Source organism: Ambystoma mexicanum, chromosome 7p, assembly GCF_040938575.1.
Source record: "Ambystoma mexicanum isolate Mex_15411 chromosome 7p, UKY_AmexF1_1, whole genome shotgun sequence".
Lineage (NCBI taxonomy): Eukaryota > Metazoa > Chordata > Amphibia > Caudata > Ambystomatidae > Ambystoma > Ambystoma mexicanum.
In genome coordinates this window covers 824,907,802-824,924,400 of record NC_090939.1, presented here as the reverse complement: position 1 = coordinate 824,924,400, position 16,599 = coordinate 824,907,802, and the positions used below count along the sequence as shown (strand labels likewise).

General features: G+C 42.9%; 1 protein-coding gene across 7 annotated transcripts in view; it reads right to left on the bottom strand.

Moving 5' to 3' along the window:
- The window catches only part of ATP11A (ATPase phospholipid transporting 11A), a 2,308,865-nt gene that overhangs the window by 1,873,894 nt on the left and 418,372 nt on the right, over positions 1 to 16,599 (bottom strand). For all 7 annotated transcript variants that reach the window (XM_069636989.1, XM_069636990.1, XM_069636983.1 and 4 more), the window contains exon 2: positions 15,008 to 15,130. In XM_069636989.1, coding sequence (XP_069493090.1) covers positions 15,008 to 15,130 — 123 coding nt within the window. The remainder of the gene's footprint in view (positions 1 to 15,007; positions 15,131 to 16,599) is intronic.

Sequence of the window (16,599 nt, the reverse complement as noted above, 5' to 3'; positions counted from 1 at the left end):
GTCATTGGATTTTGACAAGAGTGAAATATGTGAGGCAATAAAAAAATGTAGAACACCAAATGCTGCTGGCACAGATGGGCTAACAAATAATATCCTCAAGAAAAATCCAGAGAGATGGAGCGAATTCATACTAATCCTATTTCAACAAATAATAAAAGCAAAAAGGATCCCAGAATCATGGTCAACAGCAATAATAATTCCTATTTTTAAACGAGGGCTAAAACATGATCCGAGGAATTATAAACCCTATTAGACATAATAGGAAAAGTCTATGCTTCAAACTTACAAAAACACCTAGTAAAATGTGCCAAAGATGTGAATATTCAAGATCCAAGATAGACTGCATTTACTAAGGGTGTAGGGATGGAATTTAATTTTTATATTGAATATCCTTAAATTACACAGAATAAAAACAAAAGGAACACTTTATTTAGTTTCTGTTGATCTCCAACAAACCTTCAATACTATAGATAGGGAAATTCTCTGGGAAAAATTAGCTAACTGGAAGTGTCCATCTGACCTGATAGAAGCAATCAAAGTTCTATACTTGAACACGACGATCCAAGTGAGACTAAATAATCAAGGCATGCTATCTGCCAAAATAAAGACAGAAAGAGGCGTTAAACAGGGCTGCCCATTGGCAGCCACAATGTTTAATTTGTATTTGGCAGACCTCCCACTGTGTCCAAGTACGGTAAAGGATTTTCCTCCCAAAATAAATAGTCAACATATATCATGGATTATTTATGCAGATGATCTGTTGATAGACAGACGCAAATAGGGTTACAAAGCAAATTAGACAAATTGCAACAATACGTGCAAGAAAACTCACGATTAGCATCAAAAATCTGTCAGAGACGGGTGGAAGAAGTAACAAACTAGCTCAATTTAAATGGTTGACAGGATACGAAATATTGGAACAAGTAGAGTCAATATTTATATAAAGAACTGTGCTATCACTAACATAGTGTGTTAACATTCCTTTGTGGGTGCTTGGGGACTACACCGTACTTAAGAACCAGTCTGCATCACCTCCTGAGAATCTAGGCCTCGATTGCTGGACCATAGCTACCCTATAGAGAATCTTGGCTGGGGTCCTCTATGCCTCCCCTCTGCCATATAGAGAGCACGAGTACAAACTCCCCCTTCTAGTGGTTGCTTTACACACGGATGCTAGCATTAGAGAAAAAAAAATAGTTCTAATCAAAGACTGACACAGGTAATACAAATACAAGACACCACACCTGAGGCATTCTGTTCTTTCTATGCCGACTTATACACTCCAAAGGGCACCCTACCAGAGGCACTTATACAGCAATACCTGGAAAGCGTAGCATTGCATTGGCCATCTCCGAATCAATGTGAAATCCTTTGTTGGGAAATAACAGTAGAATAGGAAGTCAGGGTTGTAAAGGATCTTCCGGGATGAAAAGCTCCTGGCCCAGACATTCTACAAGTCCTACGTGCGGATGTTAGCCCCCTATTTGCTTCTGCCATTTTTAGAATCTATTAAGCAGGGAATCCTCCCTCTGACGCTCAGAGATGTGATGATCACACTACTACATAAGAAAGAAAAAACCCCAGATGAACCTGCCTCCCATCTCCTTAATCATTTTAGACAACAAAAATGTATGCTAGATTATTGGCTAAAACTCTTACCACTTATGCAGGGGTTAGTTCTCGCAGACCAATCCGGGTTTGTCCCTTGGAGGAATACTATATACGAGTTGCTCAGATTTTTTTGGGCTCCTCGATATCCTTTATCAACAGGTTCCCGCAGTTTCAGTACTTTATGTCGATGAGGCAGTCAATTCCAGGAATGGCCTTATTTGTTTTGGGTTCTCAAGAAGATGGATTTGGGTACCATATTCATTGCAGCCGGGTTATTTTGTATACTAAATAGCCCAACAACTAGGATAGCTATAAACTGACGGCTCTTTGCCAACTTCTGTTTGTCCTGGCTATGGAACTCATAGCAGCCATGTTGAGAGAACAGTTCTCCAAGACCGAATTCCTACTCCTCATCAACACCAAACACGCAGACCTGGCCATCAACCATGAACTCTTGAGGGTTTCACACCAGAGCTCACCTCCCGAGTCAAATCCATCAAGTTCCGCAAATATCTCTCTTTCAAGACACACAGATATCTAAGAAAACACAGGCAGCTTGGAATCAGCTCTCCTTCCTGTTGAAAGTCAAGCCCTTCCTCCCTCCAGACAGCTTTAGTTCCACCTTTCAAGCACTGGTCCCATCCCACATGGATGGGGGAAATGCACTCCTTGAAGGCCTTGAGTCATCCTCCATTGTGCCCCTTAGAGTGTCCTAAACGCGGCCAGACCCCTCAGTAAGGGTCTACACAGATACAACCTCAACCCAGCCATCACCGACCTTCAGTGGCTCAAACTGCACGCACAAAGCACCTTCAAGTCTTGCGGCATCATCTATAAGGCAGTCACTCTCAAGTCACCCAGCTACCTCACAGAGAAACTCTGCATATCTGACGGACAGCGCACCACCAGATGCCAGGACATATGCAGACTGAATATCCACGGCAGCAAACAGCAAAAGGCCCAGAAAACAAGCCTACTCTACCTACGCCCCAAGACTATGGAACCACCTAGCTGTCGGCATCAGACTCCACCCCTCCACCCTCCCCACGCTCCTACAATTCAGAAAAGAACTCGAGACCAACCTCTTCAAGGAGTTTCCTCCTTAACACCAAGGTCATCATGTCGCCCCTCGGGCCACCTGACTTGCCCTCTCTCCTCCCTTCCACCCGGTACATCTGCATCAATCCTCTGTGCCCAGCTGTATATCTGTTCCGTTAACTCTGAAAAACGCTACTGTATGCATCTGTAATGTTGTACACTTCTGTAAAGGGCTCTGTTACATATCTGTATTGGTGTTTGAGTGCTTTACAGAGGTACACCCCATTAACATAGAGGGATGCAATTATATTAAAATACATTGATTTCCCCTATGTGTGGACAATAGTGTTATTTATAAAAGCCGCCTGAAGACCTATGCTCAGGCAGGTGATTAGATTTGGGGAATTCTCCAGCTTGAGAATCAACCAAAGGAAATTAGTGTTTTTTTTTCCTTTGTGGGAGGCCACCCAAGCCTTCCCAGACATCTTTGGCTTTAAATGGGAGTGGGAAAACACTAGATAATTAGGAATCAAAGTTTCTCAGGACCCAGACATACTCTTCTGGGAAAATTACAGTAGATTAGATAGCCTTAAGGAACATGTGCAAAAATTCTCGATACGTCACATTGAAAGATGGTCTTACTACCGAGGTTTCTTTATTTCTGTATAGTCACAGGTTCCTACCGGCGTACTTTTTTGTGTGTCTCCATAGCGTCTTCCTGGAATTTTATCTGGCAGGGAAACAACCGAGGGTAAAGTGGTCCACTCCGTCACAACCTTACGCGAACGGTGGCACTTCCAAACCTTGCAAAATATGAATGTGCAGCTGAAGCTCACTTCGCCCACAACTAGACCCTCCCGACCGCATGTACAGATAGAACGAGCACTGGCTGCCCCCCGCCCTACTCCGCACAGTGATACTTGAACATCCTAAACATACATAGAGGGGGACAAATGTCGTTGCCACTACCTGCAAAGAATAGCACAAGACAACTGGAAGGTCGGGATTTGATACTCTTTACTCCCTGCTGACACCGGCCAGATATGTTCCTGCTATGGGAAAAACACAGGTGAAGGCCTTTATACACAACTAGTGACTAAAGGGGGCATAGCGATAAAGGGGGATTACTATGTAGACAATACATTTCCATCTTAGGAGGCATTTAAGCAAAAGGGTGGATATACGTCACCCTCTCCCACCTAGACATCTTTATGTATTTTCAGATCAGGCAGGAATTCAAAGCAAAATGTTTCTACTTCCCACCGCAACAACCTACAGTCTTTCTTCTACACAATGTCATTAGGGCCCAAGGTTAGGGCCACCTGCTCTCCCCGATATAGTAGATGGATGTCCGACATTCCTCTGGAAGGTAACACCCCCAAACAAAGGTGGGAGAATGATCTGGGTAATGATATATGGGAGGAGGACTGGGCCTATATAATGGATCAAAACAAGGGAGTTTCCCTTAAAACTAGATCAAAAATGATCAACTTTAATTTCCTTCGAACATATTACACTCTGGCTTAGTTACACAGATATTATTCAGAAATTCCACAAGCCTGTATGAGATATAAGACTGCACCCGTGGATCCATTTAGCATGGATTTGTCCCTGGATTACTAATTTACGTAGGGGTTGGTAGGGTGAGGTGGGGGGTTGAGAACAGGTCTCTTATTATGTAAGAAACAGTTAAACAGACCCCATGTTTGCTTTGTTGGGGTCCACAGCTGTAATCCCCAGAAATATGCGTAGACTGGCGGGGCTTCTTTTGGTAATGGCGCGAGGGTAGCCGTCGCCTGGTGGAAGGGACCACTACCAAAAATTGAAGCTTGGATGGAAAATAGAGCATACAGTTATGATCTTGATGTTGCATTTATACGCACCCTGCCACTGCATGCCCCTCCACCCCCAGATATTTGGGGTTCGTATGTGCAATACTTGATATCAGTTTCGAATTTAGCATCTAATGTTGATCAATGTTATTGGGACTTGTACCACTGTCATTTTTCATGGTCTCCAAGCGATCGGGTGGGTCTGAAAAGGAAGGGGGTTGGGAAAGTTAATCGGGTTAAGAGGGAAAGAGTTTTGATGTGCTGTTGGTACCTTCAGTTCAGAAAAAAAGGGTCACGGTGTGGTACCATTTGGTAGATTGGTATTTGTGTGTTGTTTAAGAATATTCTTGTGTTTTGGGTGTTGGAGAGATGGAACAGTGTTTGTCTTTTTGGTGTTTCGTGTGAGGTTTGTCTCAAGTATATCATGTAATGAGTTGGATATGCTGTGCGATTACTAAGGTTAGTTGAGATTTCTTGGGTTTTGTTGCAATGGGTTGGCCCTTTCGATTAGTCTTGTTCCTGCTGTGATTTGTGGTTGACCGTAGAGTGGTCCTGTCAAACCAAATATTAAATTATGCCTCTTATTACAAACAATTTTGTATGTATATTGGCCTACGCCAAGTTGCTTGAAAATTGTACGCGAATAACTCTCTGCGGCAAGGTCTTGACCTTAGAAATTGATGTAAGCCGCCATCTTGAATCAAGCCTCCATTTTAAGTTAGAAACCGCCATTTTGGGGTTTTATGCAAAGTCACCCTGTAATCTAAAATGGCCGTCTCATGTGTCCTTGTTCTTGCCTTAACCTCTCCAACCTCTGTAGGGAAGTTAATGTCCAACCTGCCTTCAGGCTACATGTTAGGGTCATGTAGACCTTGTCCTTTGTTGACCTCGGAGCAGGGGATTACTTGAAATGCCAATATTAAACTACAAGTATACAAGAACAGTAATGCTATCCAAATATAATATGCGAAACATTGTTTGGTCTGTATTAGAGCAATATAAAGAGTATAAATGTTAAATTGAAGAATAATGGAGTGTACTAGTAAATGTATTGAAAAGTAAACCGCATGCACGAGATATGTAAATTAGGAAAGTGAACCTGGCGCGACCCTAGCCCAGTGCATGATTAACCTGTAAGGGGGCTGGACATCATTTTACAAATTGTATAAAAACGCCGATGTCCAGCTAGGAAAGTCCCTCACTGCTCATATTGAACCCTGCTGGTGGTTTCTGTGATGTATTGACGGCCAAATAGCTATTTGCGTACTTTGTTAAATACTGTTCAGTTTTGTAATAAAGATTCTGGGAATCTTTATAAGCCCGTGTCAGTGTATTTTCCTTTGCTCGGTGTAACAGCCATAATATTGTATTTTTTATGATTCCACAGTCCAGTCTCGTGGAGTTCTCTTGAGTTGTGGTGGGTGGATTATTTGTGGATCCAGAGATTTCTTCAGCTCGGAGTGTTAAAAAGCCATGTTTTTAATTTCCTATACAAGGTGATCCTCTGTTCGTATTACCTTCGGGAGAGAGTTTGGTTTTCACTGCTATGCAGGAAAATTACGATCCCCAAATAGTTTTGAATATCGTTGTGCTTGAGGCTGAGGTTGTTGCTGGATTTTAGTGTTCGTGTTCGTTTGCAGATGGCGATTTTCTCCTGTATGCATTTCGCTTCTTAGCGGTGGATCGCTCTGTGTTATGCAGAGCGTTTTGAAGATTTGTTTTTGACAGGTAGCCAATTCTTTTTATTTATTTGTTTATATCGAGCCAAAGCCCGCAGGCATCAGGGCGCATACATAAAGACACGGACTACAAATAGTGACGGGACAGCAGGGTTGTTTAGTACAGTAGGGTTAAGCTATTACTTGAATAAACTTGTTTTTAATTTCTTTCTCAAGGTCATGTGGTTTGACTCTAGCCTCAAAGAACATGGAAGCTTGTTTCATATTTGTGCCAATGCAACGTCAGTACTGGTGCGATGTGTTCTCTTCCTGAGTTTAAGGAGTAGTCTTGCAGCTGCACTCTATTAACTGTAGCTTACTCAACAGGAATGCTGGCATTGCAATGTAGATGCTGGTAGCGTGGTCGATTCTTGACACAAGAGTGATGATGGCAAGCGTTGTGTGGAGAAGGGAAGTATTTTCTTTATAGTGTATAGATGGAAGTAGCTTTTAACTACTACTTTTAATTGTGGTGCTATTGTTAGCTTGTTGTCCATTAGGATTCCAAGATTTTTGACCACCTTGAATGGGACGGTTCTGGAGAGTTGCCTAGTTCGGGGGGACATGGACTGCTGGTTTGCTGCCCCGGTGGTGTAATCATGATTTCGGTTTTGTCCAGGTTGAGTTTAAGGCTGTTGGTGCTCATCCATTGGTTTAGTTCCATTAGGAAGTTGGTTAGTGTTGGGTTCTGCTCTTCATTGGCGTTGATTTTATATATTTGGGTGTCGTCAGCATAGTTTTAGTGGAGTCATGTAGATGTTAACAAGTACCGGAGCCCTGTAGGACACTACATGTTTTTTAATGCAGAGTTAGTGTCAGATAGTAGCACAGTTTGTTCCTCTCATTGGTCTGAAGCCTACTTGTGCCCAATTCAGCAGCTGGTTTTTGGCTTTATTCCAAGATGTTCTTGTAGCTTTCTAGTAGCTTTGCGGGGTATGGTAGATTTGAAATAGGCCATCAGTTGCCAATCTATGTCCCTCATGGATAGGTGTGTTCTCCTTTACAACCTCTAATCCCAGGCCTCAAATTTCAGCCGTTGGCCATGAGAGGTATGTGTGTTCTCTTTGTCCTGTATCTACGCTAGGGATATGAGATAACCCTTCCTCGTGCAGTTTTACTGCAAAGCTAAACTTAAGCTCTTGTATGTTATCTAGCACATGTCTCTTTTGTGATGTACAATGTGGGTGGAGTATATGCTGGGGTATGTGTACCCTTTTCATATGGCTACTGATCTGTGTCTTGCTACAACCATACAACTTCTTCCTGGTTGTTCCTATGTTTTAACACAATTACACTCATTGCAGACTATTAATATTGTTGTTGAAATAACTCCAGTTTAGTATGCTGACTCCAGCACGAATAGTGCAGGGTAAGGAACACAGGGAAGTGCCCAGTGTCCATATTAATCAGAGTCAGGACAGTAAATCAAGCTATGGGTTGTGATTACAATAAAAGGGGGAATGGAGCAAGCAGATATTAAGCCCTTTCATTTCTTTGGTTTTGGGGACAGGGATCCCAAAGTTGGTATGTGCCCCAAATGTCCTTAAAATAACCCCATCAGTCATAAAGATTGCTTTTGAGCATTTTATCAGGCTAGTAGATTAGACGTGGGCAGTATATGGTTCTAGCCAAGGCTCGAGATCACTGGCATACCTGCCTATTTCACATACCATAAAAATAGAACAGATCCCGGTATAGAAAAAGGGTGCAACAGGAACTCCAGTCTGACTGTTCCTCCAACCAGCCATGCTGTATACAGACCTATGGTATGAGCAACACCTTCCACACAAATTACTACACTTGACTGTTGCCCGATGTGAAGCCCATCTATGATAAAAAAGGCTTTCATTTGCAGACTTTTCTAGATGCAAAGAAAGTTCATATTACAAGAAAAATACCTAATCAAATAATTCCAGTACAGAAAAGGCCCTCACAGGCCTAACAGGGAACGTACTAAAGAAAATAAACTGCCTATGTTACTGGGTTTTGTCTTTATAAATCACAAACACTTTAATGGCTATTCCCACAAATGTTTACGATTCTCTATCCACAAACCTGAGTTGAGTGATCACAACTTGCTTATTGCTGAATTGGGCCTTGCGCTACAGTTTGCAAATAACAGTGGCCTCAAGAGTGGGAAATTAACCCCTCAGGATCCTGAGTTACTTGACAACAAAACGTCACTAAGTTCAATACATTGTTACACAACTCAATGGCAGATACCGAGACAACTATGCAAACTAATTTCGCCCACATTTTGTGTCTATTCCTTCAAGAACGCCTAGGCTAGGTAGGCCGCCCTTGAAAAGGGGGCAGATGTAGGTTGTGTCATGTGTATGATGGAGCCATTCACTTGGGAAAAAAAAGTGAACTTCAACGGCTGGCGAGGACTGAAAAAAGAGGGCCTGATAGACCAGACACAGACAATTTAATCTTTCAAACAAAATGACAACTACTGGTTGGAAGACTTGCGTCACCTTGTGTTACAGGACAACAGAGAAGCTATGGGTGGTATTTTGGCCACTAAATCTGATGCACAAATTTGGTCAGCAATCAATAAGCTAGAGTACTCACAGTTGGGGATCCAAAGTAATTTAATCCTCAATATAGTTTGGAGATCTCATTGTTCTGTTTTAGGAAGTCAAACTAACCTGTGGCCCACGCATCTCAGACAGTAAATGGTCTCTCCTTTTTTGACACCTAGGATATATTAATCAAACAACCTACTGATTCTGGAGCACCGAGCCCCAATGGCCTCTCAAACATGGTCTTCAGAAGTGCCCCAGGTCTGCATTTTATAATTCTTTACACTCTTCCACAATATAATCTCTGCAATGAAAGCCCCTACCTCATGGAAGTTATGTTAGGTGGTGTTTATATAGCGCCCGCTTCCATTGGTATGGCCTCTTCGCTTGGGGCCTCATTAGTGGACGGTTCGGTATTTTCGTTCACATGCATTCAGGCTCCTACATCATAGTTAGATTGAATTTTATTGGCGACACTACAGACATTTTCACGTACCCTGGACTTGGGCATGGATGCGCGCTGGCACCCGGCATTTTTAATATCTGTGTTTCTGACATGGGTACGTTCTTGGAACCGTCCCAATTCACGATAAAGAGATCTTTGCCCGTCATGGTTAGCGTATGCTGACACCGTCCTAATGGACTCACTCACCACCTGGACTGCAAAGGGTTTTAATAGCCTTGAATAGTTGGGCAAAAACCAATTAGTTAATTATTAACAAAATGAAAACCAAAGTGCTGAGGCTTTCTACCGCACGGCTCTAGTTTTAAGCGGTTTAGATAGTGTGCCCTTAGGCTATGACGACATCTCACTTATTTGAGTATGCCTCTGTTTACTAGTAAGAAGGTAGCATTGGATAGACAGTTAACATTCAAAGCGGACGGATTGATATCAACATTGAAAAAAACTGAATTCAGGACATTTTCAGTTTTGCTTATTATATGGCAAGGCCATACCAAAAATCATTGATGGTATATAAACTATTCCCCAAATCTTAGCCTCAACCAAGCCCAATTTGAAGGAAAGGAGTGTTGCACCTTCTTGCCTGTGTTCCTTTAGCAGCGATTCGCTACAAACTTGGCTTGCTCTCTTTAAAGGTTAGAGCATTGTGGAATCTGCTAGTTCTGAATAACAAGCTATTATTGCACCCCCCTTCCCCTTTGGTGCCGAACCCAGAAAAGTCACGGTTGCATGTAGATAGATCCACATGAATGCTACAGAGTTCACAATGGCAACATTTATGGTGCAGGGATTGAAAAGTGTACATCAGACTTTACTGACTAGTGTAGTAAAGAAAGTGTTACTGACCCCTTATCTTGTAAAAAAAGCACTCTGGAAACAAGATCAGATGCCCACAAAGAATGAAAGCTATACTTTGATGTAGTCCAAGAGTTAAAAAAAAAAAAAAAGAAAGGGAGTCCTCATTATCAAGTTCCTGGATGCTAAGTGGGGACAACAGATACTACACATAGGGGATAAAACAGAATGACATACATTACTCGCCATAATCGTATTTCTGATAATTGTATGATATGGCATTTGTAACGCACCTATACACAAGTGTTTCAAGGCGCGATTGTATCTGCCTAGATTCACATGCTGTGCATATTGTCTGACATCCAGTGGCAATCGTGGAGCACCACATCCCTCCCCCGAAGATCGAAAGGGACATCGACACAGGTGTAACCGTAACACCATCCCCAACATGACGTGCAGTGCACCCAAAATCCCCCACGTGTATTATTGTATATGTATTATCCCCCAATTGTGTATTATTGACCTTGTGTTATATTACACCTTCTTTTGAACTGTGGCAAACTATCTGGAAGAAGAGAATTTATCATTACCAGGATTACCATTGGTGCAATTTCTTTTCTGGAAGATGGAAGGGAATCTTTCATCCAGGAACAAAAATTTGTTACCAGTGGATTTCTGTTTGATGAACCTTTTCTTTAAATCGGCAACATCAAAAGCTGGTTCAAAACCTTTTCTTTCTTTTGCTGAACATTTTGAGTTGACGTTGATGCCTGGGGAAGGGACCTTGCCCAGGACAGGAGAAGGTCATTCAGATATTGGATTAATATTTATTAATTATGTTGCCATATTTGTTCTGTGTAGATTTGTTGTTTAGTGTGAGCGACAGTTATCCCATACTAGAGCATGCCCCCCTATTTTACAGACTAGGCAGGGAATTCCTCAGAGTAGGGAAAGCAAAGCTGTGTTTTCATCATTCATGATTCCGAGCATCCAGAGGCACGCAAACTGCTCTTCTGAACAACCGTGAGGCACTTCTCGCATATCTTGATTCAAACTCTCCAGTCGTCCTCATTCTACTTAATCTCAACTCTGCATTTCATATGGTCAACCACTCCATCCTCATAAAAGGACTCCACAATACCCTTGGTATCTTGCAGCAGGCACTGGACTGACCAACCTTCCTCAGCGACCGGCCGTCCCAGGTTATTCTGGGCTCCTTCTCCTCCCCCCACCTCTATCTCCACCTGCGGCATCCCCCAGGGCTCCAACCTCTCTCTGCAGCTCTTTAACTACCCTGCTCCGCTTGCACACCTCATTCCCACCTTCTCCCCAAACTTCCAGTGTTATGCATATGACCCACAGTTATTCTTCAAACTTCCCTCTGATCCTTTTCTTACTTCCTCCATCATTCCTGACTGCCTATCTGCCATCCAGTCCTGGTGTACTTCCAATAATCTCTGCCTCAACACATGCAAGACTGAGATCATTCCTATTGGGACACTAGCTCCATTTTTCGGTGGTCCCCCACTCTAGCCATTTTATATGGGCTCTCCCCCCCTTCTCCGTCTGAAGCCAGAAACCTTGGAGTCATCCTTGACTCCTCTTTCCTTTATCGCTCACATTCAGGACCTTGCCAAGAAGTCCCACTATCAACTCCACCTCCTCAAAAGGAATTCATCCTTTCCTCATTTTCGCCCAGAAGCTCATTGTCTCTAGAGCTCTGGTTCTCTCTACTGCAATAGCCTTTTCCTTAATCTACCTTCTTCTGTATGACCTCTCCAACTAATCCAGAATAGAGCTGGAAAACGTATCCTTGGCCTCAAGCCCAGGGACTTCACCTCTCCAGCCCTAAAAACTCTCCACTGGCTCCCGGTTGCTGCAAGAATCAAATTCAAATCCCTCTGCATCATCCAAATGGCTGTCTGGGGCCAGGGAACATGCTATCTGCAACTTGCCATCACTAAATACTCTCCCTCCAGATCTTTACGCTCCTCCAGCATTAACTCTGTGTGTTAAGCGCTTTGATAAACAGCGAGCTGGTGGATGATCCCTCTCCTCAGCAGGCTACTTCCTATGGAATAGCGTCCACCTTCCTCTCGACACAGATATCCTCAAATTCCGTAGAGTAGTACTCCTCAAGACACTCCTCTTCACCTCCTCCTTTCTTCCCTCCTTCACTCGCTCCCACCCTCCCTACCTCCCTTGTTAAATCCCACAGTTGCTGAGATTGGTGACGAGGGCACTTATGTGTCATACCGGGGTCCTGGCCTCCCACACACAATTGCCTACAACCTATACCCTCCCCCCCAGCACTTTGCCTTGGCTCCCACTGGCCCATATCACCACAGGCCTGCACTTTATTTGCTGCTGACCACTCCACCTAGGCACTTACACCTGCTCACTCCCTAGTTCTTGATACACTGAGCACATACCCCCCTCACCCCCACTCCTTCATGCCTCTCTCTCCCTGCATTTGCACGTTCCGAATGCTCACAAGGCCTAGTAGATCGGCCTCGATCTTTCACTGTTGTATTTGTTCTTCATCCCCATGTCCCCTCCCTCTTGCCCTGTGGGCGCTTGATGTATAAGCACCTTACAAATGCACAATAAATAATATATATACATATATACAAACACATATATATTTTTTTCTTTAACAAAATGCCACATTTTGATATACCGACAATCAGTTGTCTGCCTTGCATTCCTGACCCCTCACAATACTCACAAATAACTTTGCAATGCAAACAAGATTTTTTGCAACGTCCCTTCTACCTAATAGAGTTGGGTAAAATTATAAAAGTGCTTAGAGAAACCATTCACTTATAGGACAGATTTGAGTGACCATACCAGTCATTAAAGTATGTGCACAATAGAACTCTGAAAACATGGGAAGTATGTTGGTTGCCTAAAAAGCATTGTAGATTTATGAATATCTGTTGCCCAATGTTCGAGTAGTGACAGGAATATTTCCACACAAATATTCCTTTCAGGCCAAGCAAATGGTACTGCAATGTAGCATTCTCCTTATAAAGCAATGTTATTACTGTTGAAAGGATAGGCTGAAATGTGCCTGCCAGAAATCTGTAGAGGGCAATTTAATATGTTTGTAAGGTCACAAGGTCACCCTCGTATAGTAGGAGCAAGGTAAACATGGCTAGACCAGAATATAGAGGCTAGTCAGTATAATATAGCTTTTTTTAACCAGAAAAAGCGAGTGGCAGTGAACTGCTGCAACCTGGACCATATGAAGGCTTGAGGCAAAGCCCAGTGTGCTCTGCTAGTGCTCTTCTGAGCAGCACAAGAACGAAGTTGGGTGAGTGCACATGCACACAGCTTCGAGGCAACATAGTAATAGTAAAATAACGTCTAATTTCCTAATCCTTTCAACCACCCTCTTTCTCAACCTCGGAAATGTTGACCGTTTCCCTAACTCTCTCTCTTAAATACCAGTGTCCACCACACAAAACACTGGTTAAAAGGAGGAAAACATGAGGCTCACATTTTCTACAATAGAACATACTTTTCCTTCCAAGTTCTGGAGCTCTTTACCAATTGAATATCCTTCCACATTTTCCTTTCCCCCTTGTAGCTTTTTCCTGTCCAAATTCTCCTGCAACTCTGAATGTCTTCTTCCGTAAACAGATGATACTGTCAAGGAGTCCCCCCCCCCCTTCTCACCTGGGTCCGTTCTTTGATGGAGTCCTTGGTCGCTGCCTTCTTACGGGCAGTCCTGGTTTTAACTAAGGCTGTTCGAGTCTCTTCTGAGTCCAGGGCGCGTTTAGTTCCGGGAACGCGGAATCCAGGAATCCAAGGATCTAGGATGAGTGCAACTAGCACACGACTCCAGGAAACAAGAAAGGAAGGGGCAAGGAGCGGGTAGGTGCACAAGGACAGAGAACGAATACCGCAAACTACGCATCACACGTCTAATGGCTACTTGCAATAGAATTGAGACGCGCGGAGCGGCGGAAGGCGTGGTCTATAAATAGAATATGTTACGTCCAGCGCATGGAGCGAGAAAGGGTCTTAGTGCTGGGCGACCATGTTGGGAGTATTAGAGAATGCAAGCCCCGTTGAGACAAGGACCAGGAGGTCTAAAAGGGGCGTGTTCTGAAGTTCATGACAGATACTTCATGCCCTCCCATTCATGTTAATGTCCAGGAGAAATATATCATTACTGACAGAGCGCTCCTTTGTCTCGAGCTTAGACCCTCCTGGTTCAGTATATTGTAGAAGGAAAATACCCTTAATGCCTTTATTAAAATTGTCGCGATTAGGACAGCAGCCAATGAAATGTTGCACCCTGTCAGGGGGTTATAACCACGGGTACCACTGAGCCAATGGGACGTCATGTATTTTTGGCGGTTGCCGCCGTGGCTATATCGCCTTAGCCGCGGGTGCAACCGTACCAATTCTTGTGCACAGTCCCATTGGCTCCTTTTCTGCTTGTCCACAGTACAGACCATCTCAGGCAACAAGTCTCATACCAGTCAATTGCGGAAAGAGGAGGGATCATGAATACTCTGCTGCGCTGGTCTTTGGGCCTTACATTACAGGCACACCCTGAGCACAACTCATGTCTGGGAGGTTCTTCTCTCCAGGTCACAATTTCTCCGCTTCTGGGGTCATGAACCTCTGTCTGCTGGGAGCGATGAGGGGGGGGGGGTGTGGTGGTTGTGAAAGGATGCCAGAGCAGCTGTATAGAGCTGCCGTTTGTTCTGTCCCCCCCTAGTGACCCTGGAGACAGATATTTAAAGTAAACAAATATGTTAATCTGTAGTAAACTCTACAAGTTAACCTCATTCCTCTGACTGTACATAGCACAATTTTTCGTACACAATGTGATGCTTAACTACATTAGTTATGTAATGGGCATGTTATGTGGTCCGTTCTTTGTTGAAAACAGCAAAGGCAGAATACCGCAGGTTTCCGTTCGCTTTTTCAGGCAGTTACAGTTGGAAAAAAAGGGTAGAATAGGTGGACAACATTAACAATTGCTAAAGAAATTAACAAAAATCCTACCTTTGCTGAGACTATTCGGTTATCTGGATATCTTTGCAGAATGTAGGCATCAGTTCCCGGAGGGGGTTCACGATGTCCAATGTAAATTGTTCGATTGTCTACCCAGTCCTCTTCTCCAGCACACTGCAAGGGAAAAATAATGAGGTCAACCCAGCAAAAAGACAGATTTTAGGAATGCCAGGCAATTGCTTGCCGTCCTGCATTCTCAAACTGCCATCTAACCTCTGTCAGTGCACAAAAGTAGTTTTTAAAAAAAAACATTCACAGTAATTTCAATGGTTTCCCCTTAAACTCTGTCGCCTTGGCCTCACAGCCTTATTCGCCTATTTTGTGGTTAGACAATGATTAGATCCTTGTTTAACAGAAAGAATAAAAATGATTTTGGTATCAAACTTCAAAAGCTACCCAGGATGGAGCCAACAATATTGCTGGCATAAAGTTAATGTAAGGTGAATCCCAATTTCGGTGGGGAAAACGTAAAATCCTTAAGTATGCAACAAAAAAATCCTAATAGAGATAGATATAAAGAATGTAGTTAAAAGCAAAAGGTTTGCTCATTGGACACACAACAAAATGTGCAGATTGTTAGGCTGCCTTTTACACAACTAAATACATTTGAATCGAACCATAGACTGCATGCTTTTAGAATTTCATTTCCACTCGTCTTAATTTTTAAGCTACATCACAGAGCTCACAGACTTTGTCACCATTTTAAGGTTATGCCATTTAAGTGCAATAACTGCACTATTTTTGCACAATTATTAAATGCATTTTTCAACGAGACCAATAAGGTGACGTACATTAATGAAAGATTCATGTTTTGTCCATAACGTGGACAGTTAGGTTTGAAGAAATGAGGACCAAACATGCACGGTCAACTCCATATAAATGCAATATGCCCACACCCATCACCACATTTCTTCCCTTCACATCCAGTTGCAAAACCGAGGCAGGATAACCAACTCATTAAGCAACAAACTTGCCTTGTTATGGCGGCCGGCCTCCAAAAGGTTTTCTCCTACACCTTCAATTTGCTCAATCCTTTAGCCTTACGTAGTCAAGTATATGTTACTGGAAAACATTCTCACTTCACTCTGTGAAGAACTTAAACTTCTTACCCCATCCAATCTAGATCACAGAAACTGACATCTTATGTCCTTAAAGAAGGGTTCACGAACCACTTGGACTTCAGCAGGAGTATTGAATAATGAAGGAAGACTGGCTCTCAAGCGGATTAAAACCCCTGCATAGATGTCTGTCTCAGGAGGATAGTTTAGGGGCAACATGCTCCCCTTGAAAACAAGACGACGGGGAGCAACACAGGTTCGATCCCCGGGTATTAAGTGCGTTATAAATAACCAATTATAATTATACACAGGAGAGGGATTTTACACAGGAAAACTTTAAATATAGAGTAAAAACATACTTTGGCCACATCACTAATGATGCAAATAACTTCAAAGTTTACTATTAACTAATCAAACATAAGTGCACCAGCCAGCACATTACTGCTTCCCTATACTTGTTATACTGCCTCCAAGAACTCTTCATAAAATTCAAAATTTTAAACTCACGATTTTTTTACTTTTAAA